Below are 15397 nucleotides of genomic sequence, written 5' to 3'. Positions count from 1 at the left end.
CAACATGTCAGAGTATAAAAGAAAATTATTTTAAGATGATGTATAGGTGGTATATGACTCCTAAAAAAATTGGCAAAGATGAATAAAAAGATGCCAGACAGATGTTGGAAATGTAGAAGACATGAAGGTTCTTTTTACCATATGTGGTGGACTTGTGAAAGAGCGAAAAAGTATTGACAAATGATTCAACAAGAAATTTCAAGGATTTTGGAATATGAATTCAAGAAAGTAGCAGAGACTTTTTTATTGGGATTACAAATGGAAAAAATTCCAAAAGAAGATAGAACTTTGATCTGGTACTTGCTTTCAGCGGCTAGGGCATTGTATGCACAGTTATAGAAGCAAGAAAAAAATACCAGAAAAATGGGATTGGATTGTAAAAGTTATAACATGGAGTGAGATGGACAAACTAACAAGAATCTTAAGAGACTATGATTTGGAAGTGTATGAAAAGGAGTGAAAAAAGTTTAGATGTTATGTAGAAGAAGAATGGAATATAAAAGGATATTGGACAATTTTTAATAATGATCAAGTACTTGAAAAAAGTAGAATATGAATATAGGTTCTTATGGTTTAAGGGTACCTTTAAATGTTAGTATTTTAAGTATATAACTTCGGTGGGAGTCAAGTAACGGGGGGAGGGGGGATTAGAAAATAGCATATGGGATAGATAAAAAGAAGGTATTAACGGATATGGTTACCATATGTTATCAATAAAATTGTGTTTTCAATTTTTTAAAATTAAAAGTGTTCAGTGTACATGTGCACATGTGCATACATGCACGTGACTACTGAAAATATAAGGGGACAGGAATGGTGCGCAGGAATGGTGCGCAACGGCTGTCTGAACGTGCCCATGTCGCCCCATGGACAGGATGGGGATGGCTTGCAAGGAAGTATGTGGAGGCTTAAGGATGGCTTTTTTTGAGCCGATTTGGGACACCTCCCAACCGCCCCCAAATTAGCCAAAGATTCACAAAAGAAGACTTACAGAAATACAATTAATGTTTCATTCTATGTTCAAGATTATAAATTCCTTGAAATACAGATGTTGGGGAGGGGAGCCTTTGTGATTAAATTTGTATTGTGACTTTCTTTCTCTGTGGTTCTGAGGTGGGGTAGGGCTTTGACTCTGGGGTAAACTCTCACCCATGGTCATAGGCAAGATCTACCAGTAAAGTGGAGGAACTTCCATCTCAGTCCAATGATTATGCTTGAAGCCTGGAAAATCTCCTCTGGAACTCTGATGTAGAACACATTGTTCTATATAACTTTAACCCAATAAAGCAGGTAAATAAGGCATCTGGATCAAGGTGGGTCAGTGCTGCTATTGCTGTTAGACCTTTTGGGAGCTTTTGACATGGTCGATTATGATCTAATGACCCACCTCCTTGCTGACATTGGAGTTCAGGGGATTGCCTTACAGGGACAAAGGGTGGCGGTTGGCAAGCGGACTTCCCTGTGACATTCACTTGAACTCTTCTCATCAATGATGTTTAACATCTACATACGGCCCCTTGCCCAGATTGCCCGAGGTTTTGGGCTGGATTGGCACCAGTATGCAGATGACACTCAGCTCTATCTGATGATAGACGGCCATGCAGATGCTACCGCAGACCATCTGACCAGGGCAGTAGAAGCTGTGGCTGGATGGTTGCAATTAAGCCGGCTGAAGCTTAATCCAACTAAGACAGAGGTCCTATACCTGAGTCTGGGGGGGGATTAAGATCAGGCATCTGACTTCCCATCCTGGATGGCGCTCCTCTTGTGCCATCCCAGAAGGTGAGGAGTTTGGGATTGATGCTGGACGTCTCCCTTTCTATGGAGGCCCAGGTCACAGCAGTTGCACAATCTGCCTTTTATCACCTTCGGCACAACAAACAGCTAGCGCCCTATCTGACTCCCCAGGACTTAGCTATAGTGAACCATCCAATGGTTACTTCCAGATTGGACTACTGTAACTTGCTCTATGCAGGCTTGCCCTTGGGGCTGATCTAGAAACTCCAAATGATGCAAAATGTGGCAGCATGGTTGTTAACTGGATTGCCTTTATGGGCAAGCAGTTGGCTGATGCTGTGCAAATTGCACTGGTTACCAATTGAGTACTGGATCCACTTCAAGGTTCTAGTACTGACATTCAAAGCCTTATGTGGCCTGGGACCGACAGACCTGTGGGACCATCTCTCCCCATATGAGCCCCGTAGACTGTTGCGATCTGCCAACTGACATCCTGGTCGAGGGATGTCTGACTTGCCTTGACATCCCCTGGTTGAGGAATGTACGACTTGCCTGGGCTTTTTTGGCCCTGGCCCCGACTGGTGGAATCAGCTCCCCATGGATACCCGGGCCCTACCGGACTTACTTCCATTTCATATGATCTGTAAGACGGAGCTATTCCACCAGGCTTTTGGTTGAGGCAAGCGGATGTCCTTCCATCCTACTGTTTATACCATCTATTGTCCTCCTCCACAATGGGTCAAATACTGTCTTAATTTGTAAATTGTGCCCGCCCACCTGTGTATATATTATTGAGTTATGTTTTTAATTGAATATTATTACGATATTGCTGTATTTTAACTGGGGAAGGCAATGGCAAGGCAAGGCAAGGCAAGGCAAGGCAAGGCAAGGCAAGGCAAGGCAAGGCAAGGCAAGGAAAGGAAAGCAAAGGAAAGCAAAGGAAAGCAAAGGAAAGGAAAGGAAAGGAAAGGAAAGGAAAGGAAAGGAAAGGAAAGGAAAGGAAAGGAAAGGAAAGGAAAGGAAAGGAAAGGAAAGGAAAGGAAAGGAAAGGAAAGGAAAGGTCCCCTGTGCAAGCACCAGTCGTTTCCGACTCTGGGGTGACGTTGCTTTCACAATGTTTTCATGGCAGACTTTTTACAGGGTGGTTTGCCATTGCCTTCCCCAGTCTTTTACACTTTCCCCCCAGCAAGCTGGGTACTCATTTTACTGACCTCGGAAGGATGGAAGGCTGAGTCAACCTTGGGCCGGCTACCTGAATCCAGCTTCCGCCGGAATCGAACTGGCAAACCACCCCATAAAAAGTCTGCCGTGAAAATGTTATGAAAGCAACATCACCCCAGAGTCAGAAATGACTGGTGCTTGCACGGAGGATTACCTTTATCTTTTTAAACCCTGGTTGTTTGCATTTGGATGCCTCCATGATCTTGACTTGCCTTCCAAGAGTTCCTCTGGTGCAGCCAAAAGAAACTGGAATTTTGCAGTGCTCTAAAGGTGAACAATATTTGATTGTAGGATGCTCCAGTCTATCAGAGTTGGAACGGGAGGGAAGGGGAAAGTGGTTGGGCTCTAACACCCTCCTGCCCTGCTGCTCTTGCCACTACCCTCCCCTCCACTAAAATCGCGTGCCAGCCAGAGGGAGGGCAGAAGCAGCACCCAGATTCCTGGGCGAGTTAAAGGGCCCCCAATCAGCTGATTGACAGGCCCTTTAACTCAGGCAGGAGACTGGGACTGCTTCTGCCATGGCCCCGAAAGCAATTTGAGTGGAGGGAAGGCGAGGGCTGCGGTGAGAGCGGCTGGGGGGGGAGCGCTGCCAGCCTTCCTTCCCCTCCACTAAAATAGAGTGCTGGGCTGGGGGCAGAAGCTGCCTTCAGCCTCCCCCGCCAGTTAAAGGATCCACCAATCAGCTGATCAGGGGCCCCTTTAACTCCAGCAGGAGACTACGCTGTTTCTGCTGCGAACCCTACGAAAGACCTCTCCATCATGCAAATCGCTTGCAGGGCCAGCAGCAGCCCCCGCTGACAGTGCAGAGGCCCAGGGGGATGGTTGGGGCCCCATGTCAGGGGTCCTTGGCCAGAAGTCAGGGGACTGTGCCCCCCACAGGCTCCCTCGTAGCTATGGGCCTGCTGTGAGGGTTGAGGCCATCATTGAAGATCTTGAAACTCCAGTTTTCTTGGACTTTACAGGATTATTAAAACTATTTTTGCTCTGTGCTTCATGGTTTGCCAGAAAGTTTGGATGGTTACCACTCTGGAACATAATAACCTCTACTTTCCACAGCTTGGATAGTGTTTTAGTCTCCACTAGTATAGCATCTAGTGATTATCAAAAAAGAAGCTCAGAACCAGCAAAAGGTACTTTGATTAGGTGAGATTTTGGCCAGATCTATGTCCTGGTAATGTAGTCAGCTGTTTCTATGGCCAGCTTATATTTTATGTCATGTCTTATATTGACTGAATTCTGAAGAGTCCAGGGAGGAATCTGCCTGCAAGTCCACACAGAGAAAATTCCTTCATTTCCTTAAGTATGTATACTTTTGCTGATGACATATTACTGGCACAAAGATATATGTCTCAAAGACAAACTTAGAAGTTGTCTGCAGAACTGCAACTGAGCCTTCTCTCCTGTCTCTAAGTCTTGGGAGTCCTTATAATTAAAATCAGGGTATGGAGGGGGGAAGGGCTGTTTTTTTTAAAAAATAAAAACTTGAGTAGGAGTAAAATTAGGAACTTGTTGCCTTCTAAACAGATACAGTTGGTCTGGGGACTAAGGAGGACCACTTGGTGTTAGCCAAAAGACCCAATCTATGATGAAGAAGAGGAACTTACTCAACGGCAGGACTTTTTTTGGATAGGAACGTAATTGCAGTTGGCTTGGCATCAGGGGTGTGGCCTAATATGCAAATGAGTTCCTGCTGGTTTTTTCTCTACAAAAAAGGCCCTGCTCTTCCAATGGATTTTATTCAATTTAAAGTCATTTTGGTGCCATTTGTATGTAATTAATACAAAAATAACATTGAAAAATGTACAAATTTTAATAGGGAAATTAGCATAAGGAAACAGAAAGTGATGCTGCCTGGGTCCCTTTCTCTCTTACAAGAAACAAAAATAAAATGGAGATAGACACAGTGTAATCTGGTCTCATGCTTTAAGTGATCTTCCTGATTTTGTGTAGATGGGCAGATGAACACTAAGCAATTTGGAAAGCCTAAGCATCTAAGAGCAAACAGCCTCATCCCAAATGGGCAGTGTGAGCTGCAGTTTGGCATTTCCAAGTGACCTTTAGCGCATCCATTATAATAACTGGCTAGAAAAGGTTTTGATGACTTTTTAAACATCTATTGCAAATAAACACTTGTCTGACTATGATGTGAATTGACAGAATAAATCCCCCCAGGGTCTCTTCAAATACCTGAAGTTTCATTCTACATCAGAATTCCTTGAGAGCAATGAGAAACATATAGTCAGATTTTGGAAATTTTAAATATCAAATGGAGTCCAGACTTTCAAAAGATGGCTTCAAAGATACTCAAATTTTGTATATTTCAAAGATACAGAAAAAATGACTTTCATGGGACCTTATATAAATATGCAGAAGCTGAAGACTGACACTGGCTAATGCCAGATGTCTCAAAGAGGATGAGTTAGTTTGCTGCATAAGCAGTCCCCCAGCTGTTGTGTATATAAAAGGTGCAGAACCTTGAATCTGGCAAGCAGTTTCATAGACCATGTTCCTGAATCATGACAGAATGAATCAAATCCCTTGGTGTGGGGAACAACACTCCTCAACAGCAATTTCCCTGACCCTCTCATTTGTCTTAAGGAATGGTTTGAGGTCTAAAACCTTGATGACTGCCAAGGGAAGTTTGCTTCCTTCTGACTGACATTTTCTTCTTTAATTCTTCTTTAAATCCTGGCTTCAGAAGGCAATGATATATTTTCAGGCTCTATTGCTAATTATTCATTGTTCTTAATTAGGGAAGATGTAAAGCAGACATACAAAAGCATCCTTTTCTTTAATTCCCATTAAAATCCATTAATGAAGCAAAACATGGTAGGCTCCCACACAGAGAAAGGAGGGGGAAAACATTTTCAGAGAGAATCCCAAAATGTCATTAATGATTAAAAAGAAATACTAATCAGTAATTTCCTCCAACCTGAAAATCAATCTGTATTTTGAACTGACATCCTTGGCCAGCTGAAACATTGACCTCATTGAGTGGATTTTCTTTTGTGTGTGGCTGCAATTTTGTTTAAAAGGAATTGGGTGAATTACATTAATTAAACCCATCCTGCAGACGCCATTCAGAAGCTGTGGTGCTTGATCTAGCTGTTATCAGAAAATACATTTGTAAAAATGTTCCAGGCATAATAGTTTACCTTTGGCAATGCATACTTAGGTAGCTTCATCTGCGCAAACGCACTTCTCCGATAGGACACGTAGTAATGAGGCCGACCTCCTGATGTCAGCTGCAACATAGAATGTTGTTTTCTTTTATTATCAAAGTTATTATTATAACTGTTTCCTTTTTTTTAGGGCAGGGAGAAAATAATAGGCAAGCTGGAAAGGGGAATGCAATTGTGGCAGTGACAGCTCAAAAATGGCACTGCAGTTACAGCAAGAGACAAAATAGCCATCATTCACATCATCAGCAATGGAAACTGACAGTGTGAAGTAGCATAACCTATTCAGATTGTTTGTACAGAAAGACAGAAGGGTACAAGAAACTTGAGAGTCTAGATACAGCCTTGGCTGAGCATGTGGCAATTATAATGCTCAGTCAATGGTGGTTGCTCTTTATACCTCACAATCAGGACTTCAGAGAGCAATGACAGAAGCCTTTATGTCCCTGTCAACTTTTGGAAAACTTTATCCAAACACCGAGCCCCAAAGTTTCAGCCAGACTTTTCAAGTACACCACAGTGCTCTGAGTTTTGCAGAGTGTTCCATTTCATTAACATTGATCATTACATCTGCCAGAGTCGTTAATGTTTTTAACAGCTGGCAAAAATTAAACCGGCTATCTTCTCCTACTATACAGATAAAGGCTAGCTGCAAATAAACCAGAAAAACTGACTTTCTTCCCAAGAGGCCTCAAGGGCAAAACAAAAGGGAATCACACTACCTTGTACATGGTAAAAGCAAATAAATGGCTGGCATGATATATTCATATAAAGAAAACAACAGGTGTGACAGTCATTCACAAATATGTTAAGTAACATGAAGATGCTTTCAGGTTTGCTTTGGGTCTATATTAACTATCAGGTGTGGTACATAAGGCTTTCATTTCATAACTTAAGCATAATCAAATCAGTCAGAATATAATAACATAATGCTACAATATAATACTTTCTAGTAGTTAAGCATACTGAATTACATAGCAGCATCTAGGCATAATGCATCACTAACTTATGCATACTTGTTTCTTGTGAGTTATACAATAGACTTACTAATTATAGTATGTAATTTATAGTGCAATCCTAAATAAATGTACACCCTTCTAAACTCACTGACTTCCATGGACTTAGAAGGGTAGAATTCTGCTAAGGATGGCACTGATCCACGTGTATCTGGCTTTTTAATATACTGTGCAACTGACTCTTAATTTCTGTGCAATAGGTGAGATATTTCAGAGGCTTGGTTCATACAACCGTGAGCTCATCAGCACTAGTGAAGCACTGGATGTTTTCAGAATTTCAGATGTAGCAACATTATCACAACACATCACAAAACCTTTACTGGCATAACAAGACAACACCATACAGATAACAATAGAGTCCATGGTCAAAAAGAACATCTCCTGGAAGCATGGTAAAAGAATTTTGCCACAGATTCCATGGTTTCACTCTTGTTTGAGGCTAATAGTGAAAAGATCTTGCAATCCTCAGAATGTAACAATGAGTTTTTAGGATCTGTGGCTGTGTAGAAAATGTTGGGAACATGAATTGTTTTCACTGCCCCCAGAAATCAAAGGAGGACTGTTATGATACCCAGTGATTATTTATTTATTTAGAACATTTTTAATGCTGCCTCTTCAGAAACCTGCCTGAGGCAGCTTAAACAATAAAAAATAATAGATATTAATTAAAATCCAGCATTTAGAAAGCCCCAGCCCAGCTTAAAAGCAAAGATCATAAAAAACAGACCACATACAGCTTAAAATAACAGTTTCCAGGCTAAAACAGTGTTTAAAAATTATCCCCTTAATTAAAAGAAGGATTATTCAAGGATCATACATTCATGCAATGTACTTTTGTCCACAGATGCCTATAGCAGACTTTCTACATATGCTTATCATATAATTGTAATGCCATGCCTTACTCTCTCTTAACTTCAAGTATTTGCTGTCACACCACTATCAATACATACTGAAACTATATTAGGGCCTGGTGAATTACCTCCAAACACTTTGGTAGTGAACACTGGGGGTATGAAGCACACAGTCACTGTTTGGAATTTTTTACTTGGTGGAGGAGGAGAAACATGCCAACACATAGATGTAACCACGTTTACCACAGCTGTCCCATTTGACCAACAATGTGGATCATGGGATCTGAATGGAGAAAAGTCATGTAGGATTCAAGGGGTGATTACGGACTGGCACTTTGGGCTGACTCAGAGATGGTTCTGAAATAGACCCAAAAAATCCTTCCACACACAAACATCTGCTGCTCATCCTCATCCTGTACTCACCCCATCCTCCGGCCTCTGCTGTGCGACTCAAAAAGATACCACTTCTGAAGTGGTAGCAAATATCTAAGTCACATGCCAGTCGCCTCCTTGGCATCTGGACGCAGAAGGATGCAAGCAAAGTGCCTTGGTAGTGTGAAACCACCAAGCCACCCCAAGTCGCATCCAGCTTTTTAAAAACAAAAACTATTCAGTGTGCATGAGCGCATGTGCATGCATGCTCATGACTACTGAAAATCATAGAATCATAGAGTTGGAAGAGTCCTCCAGGGCCATCTAGTCCAACCCCCTGCACAATGCAGGAAACTCACAAACACCTCCCCTTAAATTCACAGGATCTTCATTGCTGTCAGATGGTCATCTAGCCTCTGTTTAAAAACCTCCAAGGAAGGAGAGCCCACCACCTCCTGAGGAAGCCTGTTCCACTGAGGAATCGCTCTAACTATCAGGAAGTTCTTCCTAATGTTGAGCCGGAAACGCTTTTGATTAAATTTCAACCCACTGGTTCTGGTCCTACCTTCTGGGGCCACAAAAAAACAATTCCACACCATCCTCTATATGACAGCCCTTCAAGTACTTGAAAATGGTGATCATATCACCTCTCAGCTGCCTCCTCTCCAGGCTAAACATGCCCAGCTCCTTCAACCTTTTCTTATAGGACTTGGTCTCCAGACCCCTCACCATCTTCGTCACCCTCCTCTGGACCCGTTCCAGTTTGTGATGCCCAAAACTGAACACAATACTCCAGGCAAGGTCTTACCAGAGCAGAGTAAAGCGATACCATCACATCACATATGGGGGGAAATGTGATGGGAATGGTGTGTAACTGCTGTTTGAACACGCCCATTTTGCCCCAAGGACAGGATGAGGACAGCTTGCAGGGGAGTGTGTGGAGGCTTCAGGACACCTCCTATCTGCCCCCAAATGCCCGTCTGTTGCCCGTCTATCTCTGAGGCTGTACCAAAAAGAAGCACATTATACCCAGGAAAGCTAGTGAATGTTCTCTCTGTGTTGGAAGGAGTTTTGGGGAGAAACTTCTGCTTACCGTCATGGGGTAGGAAGGCTACGATAAAAAAAGATGTTTCGTAACATTTGCAGAGAGCCAAGTATAATTTCAGGTCAAAAATCAGGACCTTACACATTCCAGCTCAGAAAGTGGTCCCTCTAGTATGCACTGAAACAATTCAAGGACCTAGGAGTCTCATAAAATAGCTTGAAGCCAGATAATTTACAGCTCATCTCCACTCTACCTGCAGTTTATTTCCAGCTTCTTTGTTATGAAATGGACAGCAGCAGGAGGATAATGAAACATGAAACCATTCAGTTATATTCTGTGGCTTTCACCTGGAACACAGCTCAGCTGAATACATCTCATCTCCATCCTTTTCGCAATAATCATAGCCCGTGCATGACAATCATGCCTGATTACTCTTCTCTAGCACTCTCTGTCTCACTCCCTCACCTCTTCTCCCCCTATCTGAAACTAACAGAAAAAAAGCCTTGATTGGTCTGTTGCAATTGTAGCATCAGAACCTGGCATACAAACTTAAAAACCTGGTGAGGAGGAGGATACTCTTTGAATGCAAGATGAGGATGGCTGATTGGCAAGGAAGATTCTTTCTGTACACAGAGCACACACTCCAGACAGATCCCCCATGACCCTAGTGTTGATAAGGCACTTGAGGTATAGGCAGAAGGAAACAATTATCATCCCAATGGGACCAGTGCTTCGTTTTGATGCACTAAGATGTAACACTCAAGCTGTTTTTGTTGCATGTGTGGGAAAGGGAGATTAAAATTCAGGAATGGAGAACAAATGAGTTGCAATCAATCAGCAGGAAAAAGGCTGTTTCAGACCTGAACAAACACATAATCATCCTGGACAATGAGGGAGTCAAAGTCAATGTATCCTGGAAACGGTTTACTTCTTATTGCTTCAGAGCAGTTCTGCATCCTGCAAGTGATGTATTGAGCATCTGAAATGACAAACAAAGAAAATCATTTTGAGTGGACTTAACTTTTACATTGAAATTTATTTTAGCTCTGCTTTTATCTGCATATTGACTTAATGACCTTTTTAAAATGGATTAGTTCTAGTGTGACTCAATGTAGGACAGAAAACAGGAAAGCAGGGGCTCAAACTTCTTCCCTGCTCAATTGTCAGTCACTGCTGGTGAAAAGGCCAGACAAGCACAGTGGCTTTTCAGAAAATGGAAGATCATAGTGGCTGTAAGTGTATATGTAAAAATGGGTAAGTGCCCATCCTCACTTGAAGGAATGTCACTAATCCCATTGGCCTTGGTTTTGCTTTCTTCAGAATGCCTTTAGTGTTTCACCTGAACAGGAAATTCAAAATATGTCTTGAATTTTGTTATATGTATTTCTGACAGTCTCTCCTCTCTAATGAAGCCAACTCTGATATCTGTAGCTCAAGACAAAAGCTTTTTTTTTTTTTAAGGCTAAAGAATTTAGTTAATAGGCTGACCAATATTGTTGATTGACCCACCTGTTGCTTACTTTGATTCCTAAGCAAAACATATATAATATTATATATGATCTTTCTGCAGATATTGTTTGGAAGTCATATCTAATTCGTTCACTCTGCATAATATGCTGTCTCATGATAACCCACCATCCATTTGCAATTCAGGCAATTTTGGGATGAGTGTGGTTTTTAGTCTGAAAAGCAAGAATCATGCCCCAAGCCTTAAGGCTGCAAAAAGGCACCTTCTTTTTCAAAGTGCAAGCTTTTATTCCATCCCCTCTACTTCTGGTTTAGGAAACAGCCTACAGAGCACACTTCCTAGGGACACTATATAGCTGATAACAGGCAGTTTAAGCCACCCTGGGGACGGCAAGCAGGCAGATCAAAAAAGTATGTACACATGTGCATGTCTGCCTGCCTTCCCCATCCCACAGGCAGCCCATCATGGGCCAGACTGAAGATGCCTCCGAAAGGTACCATTTTCAAAGTGGTACCTAAATTCTAAGGAGGCTTTGAGGTGCTTTCCAGGCTGTCTGGATAGCTGGAAAGTGGCCGAGGAGTGGCCAACGGGCACACAAGTGCTCTGGAAGCTCCTCCAGGGTGCACATAGACCACCCCTGTTCTGGGGGTGGTTCATATACCATCTGGAAGCTCCTGGTCACTCCTTTTCTGGCCAGCTCACTTCCAGGGTGGCTTGATGCTGCCCTGAGCTGGCTGGCTGTTCTCAGCCTACGAGTACCTTTATTGGCTAACTTTAAGAAAAGATTCAAAAATCTTACAAAAGACCTGGGAACAGTCTAGCAAATCTGTTGGTCTGTGAGAATTAACAAATTCAATGGACTGGAAATGGACACCACAAGGAAAATCATAAACCCACTCTAGCTAATTCATCATGAATAATTCTTGAATGCAGTGTTTTGACACTGAATTTTAGTGTAGACAACCATAGATACATGCTGAGGGAAGCCTTGATTTGATGATTCTGAATATATGCTGTCAGGTCATAGGTTAAGGGTTGGCAGCTGAGAGCAGCATACAGCAATCTAAAACTAAAAGTAGGCAAGAAGGCCCATGAAAGATCTGACAGAATATTGAGGTGGATTCCTACTGAGAAATCTCTCTCTCTCGGCTTCACTTCACGAATGAAGATTTAAGAAGGGTGCAGTAGTCCACGTCTGCTGCAGGCTCGCTGGTGGCTGACAAGACCAATGCGGGACAGGCAGATCCAGCCACAGTGGCTGCAGGGAAAAGTCTGATTTGGGGTTGGTGCTGTAGCAGTGCGATTCTTCCTCAATCTCCTTTTGTCCTCAAGACCAGCTATGCGTGTGTTCTCAAAGGAAGAGACAGCCTGGTGGATGGTGTGCCTCCATGCTTTGCAATCTGAGGCTAGGTCAGACCACTGGTGATGGTTGATGAGACAGGTGCCAAGGGATTTCTTCAAGGAGTCCTTGTACCTCTTCTTTGGTGCCCCTCTATTTCGATGGCCGGTGGAAAGTTCGCCATACAGAGCAATATTGGGAAGGTGGTGGTTTTCCATCCTAGAAATATGCCCTGCCCAGCGCAGCTGCGTCTTCAATAGCAGTGCCTCGATGCTTGTAACCTCCGCCCTCTTGAGGACTTCAGTGTTGCTCACAGTCACTCCAGTGGATGTTGAGGATGGTGCAAAGGCAGCGCTGATGAAAGCGCTCAAGGAGTTGCAGGTGATGACGGTATAAAACCCACGATTCGGAGCCGTAGATGAGGGTTGTCATCACAACCGCATTGTAAAAATTGATCTTTGTGCCTTTTTTCAGATGCTTGTTGCTCCACACTCTTTTGTGCAGTCGGCCAAATGCACGGTTTGCCTTTGCCAGCCTGTTGTCAATCTCCTTGTCGATCTTGGCATCTGAGGAGATGACGCACCCCAGGTAGCTGAACTGCTGGACTGTCTTCAGAACTGATTCACCCACAGTGATGCAGGGAGGGTGATAATCTTCCTGGGGTGCAGGCTGGTGGAGAACTTCTGTCTTCTTCAGACTAACTTCTAGGCCGAATAGCTTGGCAGCCTCTGCAAAGCAGGACGTCATATGCTGCAGAGCTGATACCGAGTGGGAGACGAGTGCAGCATCATCAGCAAACAGTAGCTCTCGGATAAGTTTTTCCATTGTCTTGGAGTGAGCCTTTAGTCGCCTCAGGTTGAACAGGCTGCCATCGGTGCGATAGTGGATATAGACACCATCGTCATCATCTAGATCTACTGCGGCTGTTTGAAGCATCATGCTAAAGAAGATTGTAAAGAGAGTTGGCGTGAGAACGCAGCCTTGCTTTACACCTGTGCCTATTGGGAAGGGCTCCAAGAGGTTGTTGCAGTGTCTGACTTGGCCTCGCTGGTCTTCATGTAGCTGGATGATCATGCTGAGGAACCTTGGGGGGACATCCTAAACGTTCCAAGATTTGCCACAGGCCTTTCCTGCTAACGGTATCGAAAGCTTTGGTAAGGTCTACAAAAGTCACATATAGACCCTTGTTCTGTTCCCTGCATTTCTCTTGGAGCTGCCTGAGAACAAATACCATGTCGGTGGTGCTCCTGTTAGCTCTGAAGCCGCACTGGCTCTCTGGGAGGAGTTCTTCTGCAATGGTGGGCACCAGTCTGTTCAGGAGTATTCTGGCAAGGATTTTGCCTACGATGGAGAGCAGGGTTATCCCCCGGTAGTTGGAGCAGTCTGACTTTTCCCCTTTGTTCTTGTGTAGAGTGATGATGATTGCATCGCGAAAGTCCTGTGGTAGTTTGCCTTGTTCCCAGCAGGTGACAAGTACTTTGTGAAGTGTGCTATGTAGTACTGTGCCCCCATGCTTCCAGATCTCTGGTGGGATTCCATCAACTCCCACTGCCTTGCCACTTTTCAGTTGCTTGATGGCTTTAACAGTCTCTTCTAGGGTGGGGATCTCATCTGTTTTCACTGGTTGAAGTGGGGTGAAGTGGATTGCTGAATCTTGAACTACGCGGTTGGCACTGAAGAGAACCTGAAAATACTCCGACCACCAGTTCAGTATGGATGCCTTGTCTGTGAGGAGCACTTGGCCGTCTGCACTACGCAAGGGACTCTGAACCTGATATGATGGGCCATATACTGCCTTCAGGGCTTCGTAGAACCCTCTTAAATCACCAGTGTCTGCACACAGCTGGGTTCTTTCTGCAAGCTTGGTCCACCACTCGTTCTGAATGTCTCGAAGCTTGCGCTGGAGGTTGCTACATGCAGCGTGAAAGATTGCTTTTTTCCTGGGACAGGAGGGCTGAGCAAGATGTGCTTGGTAGGCAGACCTCTTTTTCCTAGTAGTTCTTGGATCTCTTGATTGTTCTCGTCAAATAAGTCCTTGTTCTTCCTTGTGGAGAACCCGAGGACTTCTTCAGAGATCAACAGGATGGTAGTTTTTAGGTGTTCCCAGAGTGCTTCTGGAGAAGGGTCTGTGGGGCAACTGGGGTCCTCAATTCTTGACTGGAGTTTTGACTGGAAGGCAGCTTTAACTTCGGCTGACTGAAGGCTGCCAACCTAAAGCTTCCTCCGAGGGATACCTCCTCTCCTGGGTATGGGTTTAAAGTGAAGACGGAGATTGCAGCGTACAAGACGATGATCCGTATGACATTCCGCACTGGGCATTACTCGGGTGTGTAAGACATCTCGAAGGTCTCTCTGGCGCACCAGAATGTAGTCGATAAGGTGCCAGTGCTTGGACCGTGGGTGCATCCAGGTTGTCTTCAGGCTGTTCTTCTGCTGAAAGATAGTGTTGGTGATGGTGAGCTGGTGCTCCGTGCAGAATTCTAGCAGGAGGCGCCCGTTATCATTGCAGTTGCCAATGCCGTGTTTGCCAAGTACTCCTTTCCAGGCTTCCGAGTCTTTACCTACTCTGGCATTGAAGTCGCCAAGGATGATCACCTTGTCCTCTGTAGGGGTCTTCCGTGTAGGGGTCTTCTGACCATGAAGCCAACGCCAGAAAGGCGGCTCTCAGCCTTTGACTTACCCGACCAGTAGAGGGTATAGCCAGCACCATGTTCTTGAAGACTACCTTCCTCAGGGAAACGGACCTCACTGAGAGCTGCTATGTCAATATTCAACTTGAGAAGTTCGTGGGCAACTAGAGCAGAGCATCGTTCAGGGCAACCACTGTCTACTGTGTCAAGCATGGTTCTGATGTTCCAACACGCAAGCTTTAGTCTTTGGACACTTTGTGAGGCAGGTGCATGCCTTTTCTTTGTTGTTATTTTTTGACCGCAAGTAAGGATGCCCGTTGACCGCGGCTAGCCAAGTGGGGGGGGGGAGATGAGCTTTGTTTAGGCCATCTCTTCTAGGCCCCTCTCCGTGTGGAGCAAGCAGTGCTGTCCCTAGATAAGGCTGCTTGGTCATTCAGGGTGCTGCCGAAAAATGCTTTTGTCTCCGGGTCAGCATCAGGCGACCAATACCGTGAACTGCCTACATGCAGGATCAGGACTGCGGCTTCCAGTGGCATCTT

General features: G+C 44.2%; 1 protein-coding gene across 4 annotated transcripts in view; it reads right to left on the bottom strand.

Moving 5' to 3' along the window:
• Positions 1-15397, bottom strand: part of SORCS1 (sortilin related VPS10 domain containing receptor 1) — a 763613-nt gene that overhangs the window by 158339 nt on the left and 589877 nt on the right. For all 4 annotated transcript variants that reach the window (XR_009555572.1, XM_060241701.1, XM_060241700.1 and 1 more), the window contains exons 7-8: positions 10282-10400; positions 6114-6203 (exon numbers count right to left, since the gene is read on the bottom strand). Coding sequence is in view for 3 of the 4 variants with exons in the window: in XM_060241701.1 (XP_060097684.1) it covers positions 6114-6203; positions 10282-10400 (209 nt within the window). In the remaining variant the exon portion in view is untranslated. The remainder of the gene's footprint in view (positions 1-6113; positions 6204-10281; positions 10401-15397) is intronic.

This window comes from Heteronotia binoei, chromosome 6, assembly GCF_032191835.1.
Source record: "Heteronotia binoei isolate CCM8104 ecotype False Entrance Well chromosome 6, APGP_CSIRO_Hbin_v1, whole genome shotgun sequence".
Classification (NCBI taxonomy): domain Eukaryota; kingdom Metazoa; phylum Chordata; class Lepidosauria; order Squamata; family Gekkonidae; genus Heteronotia; species Heteronotia binoei.
This window is presented reverse-complemented; position numbering and strand designations above follow the sequence as displayed.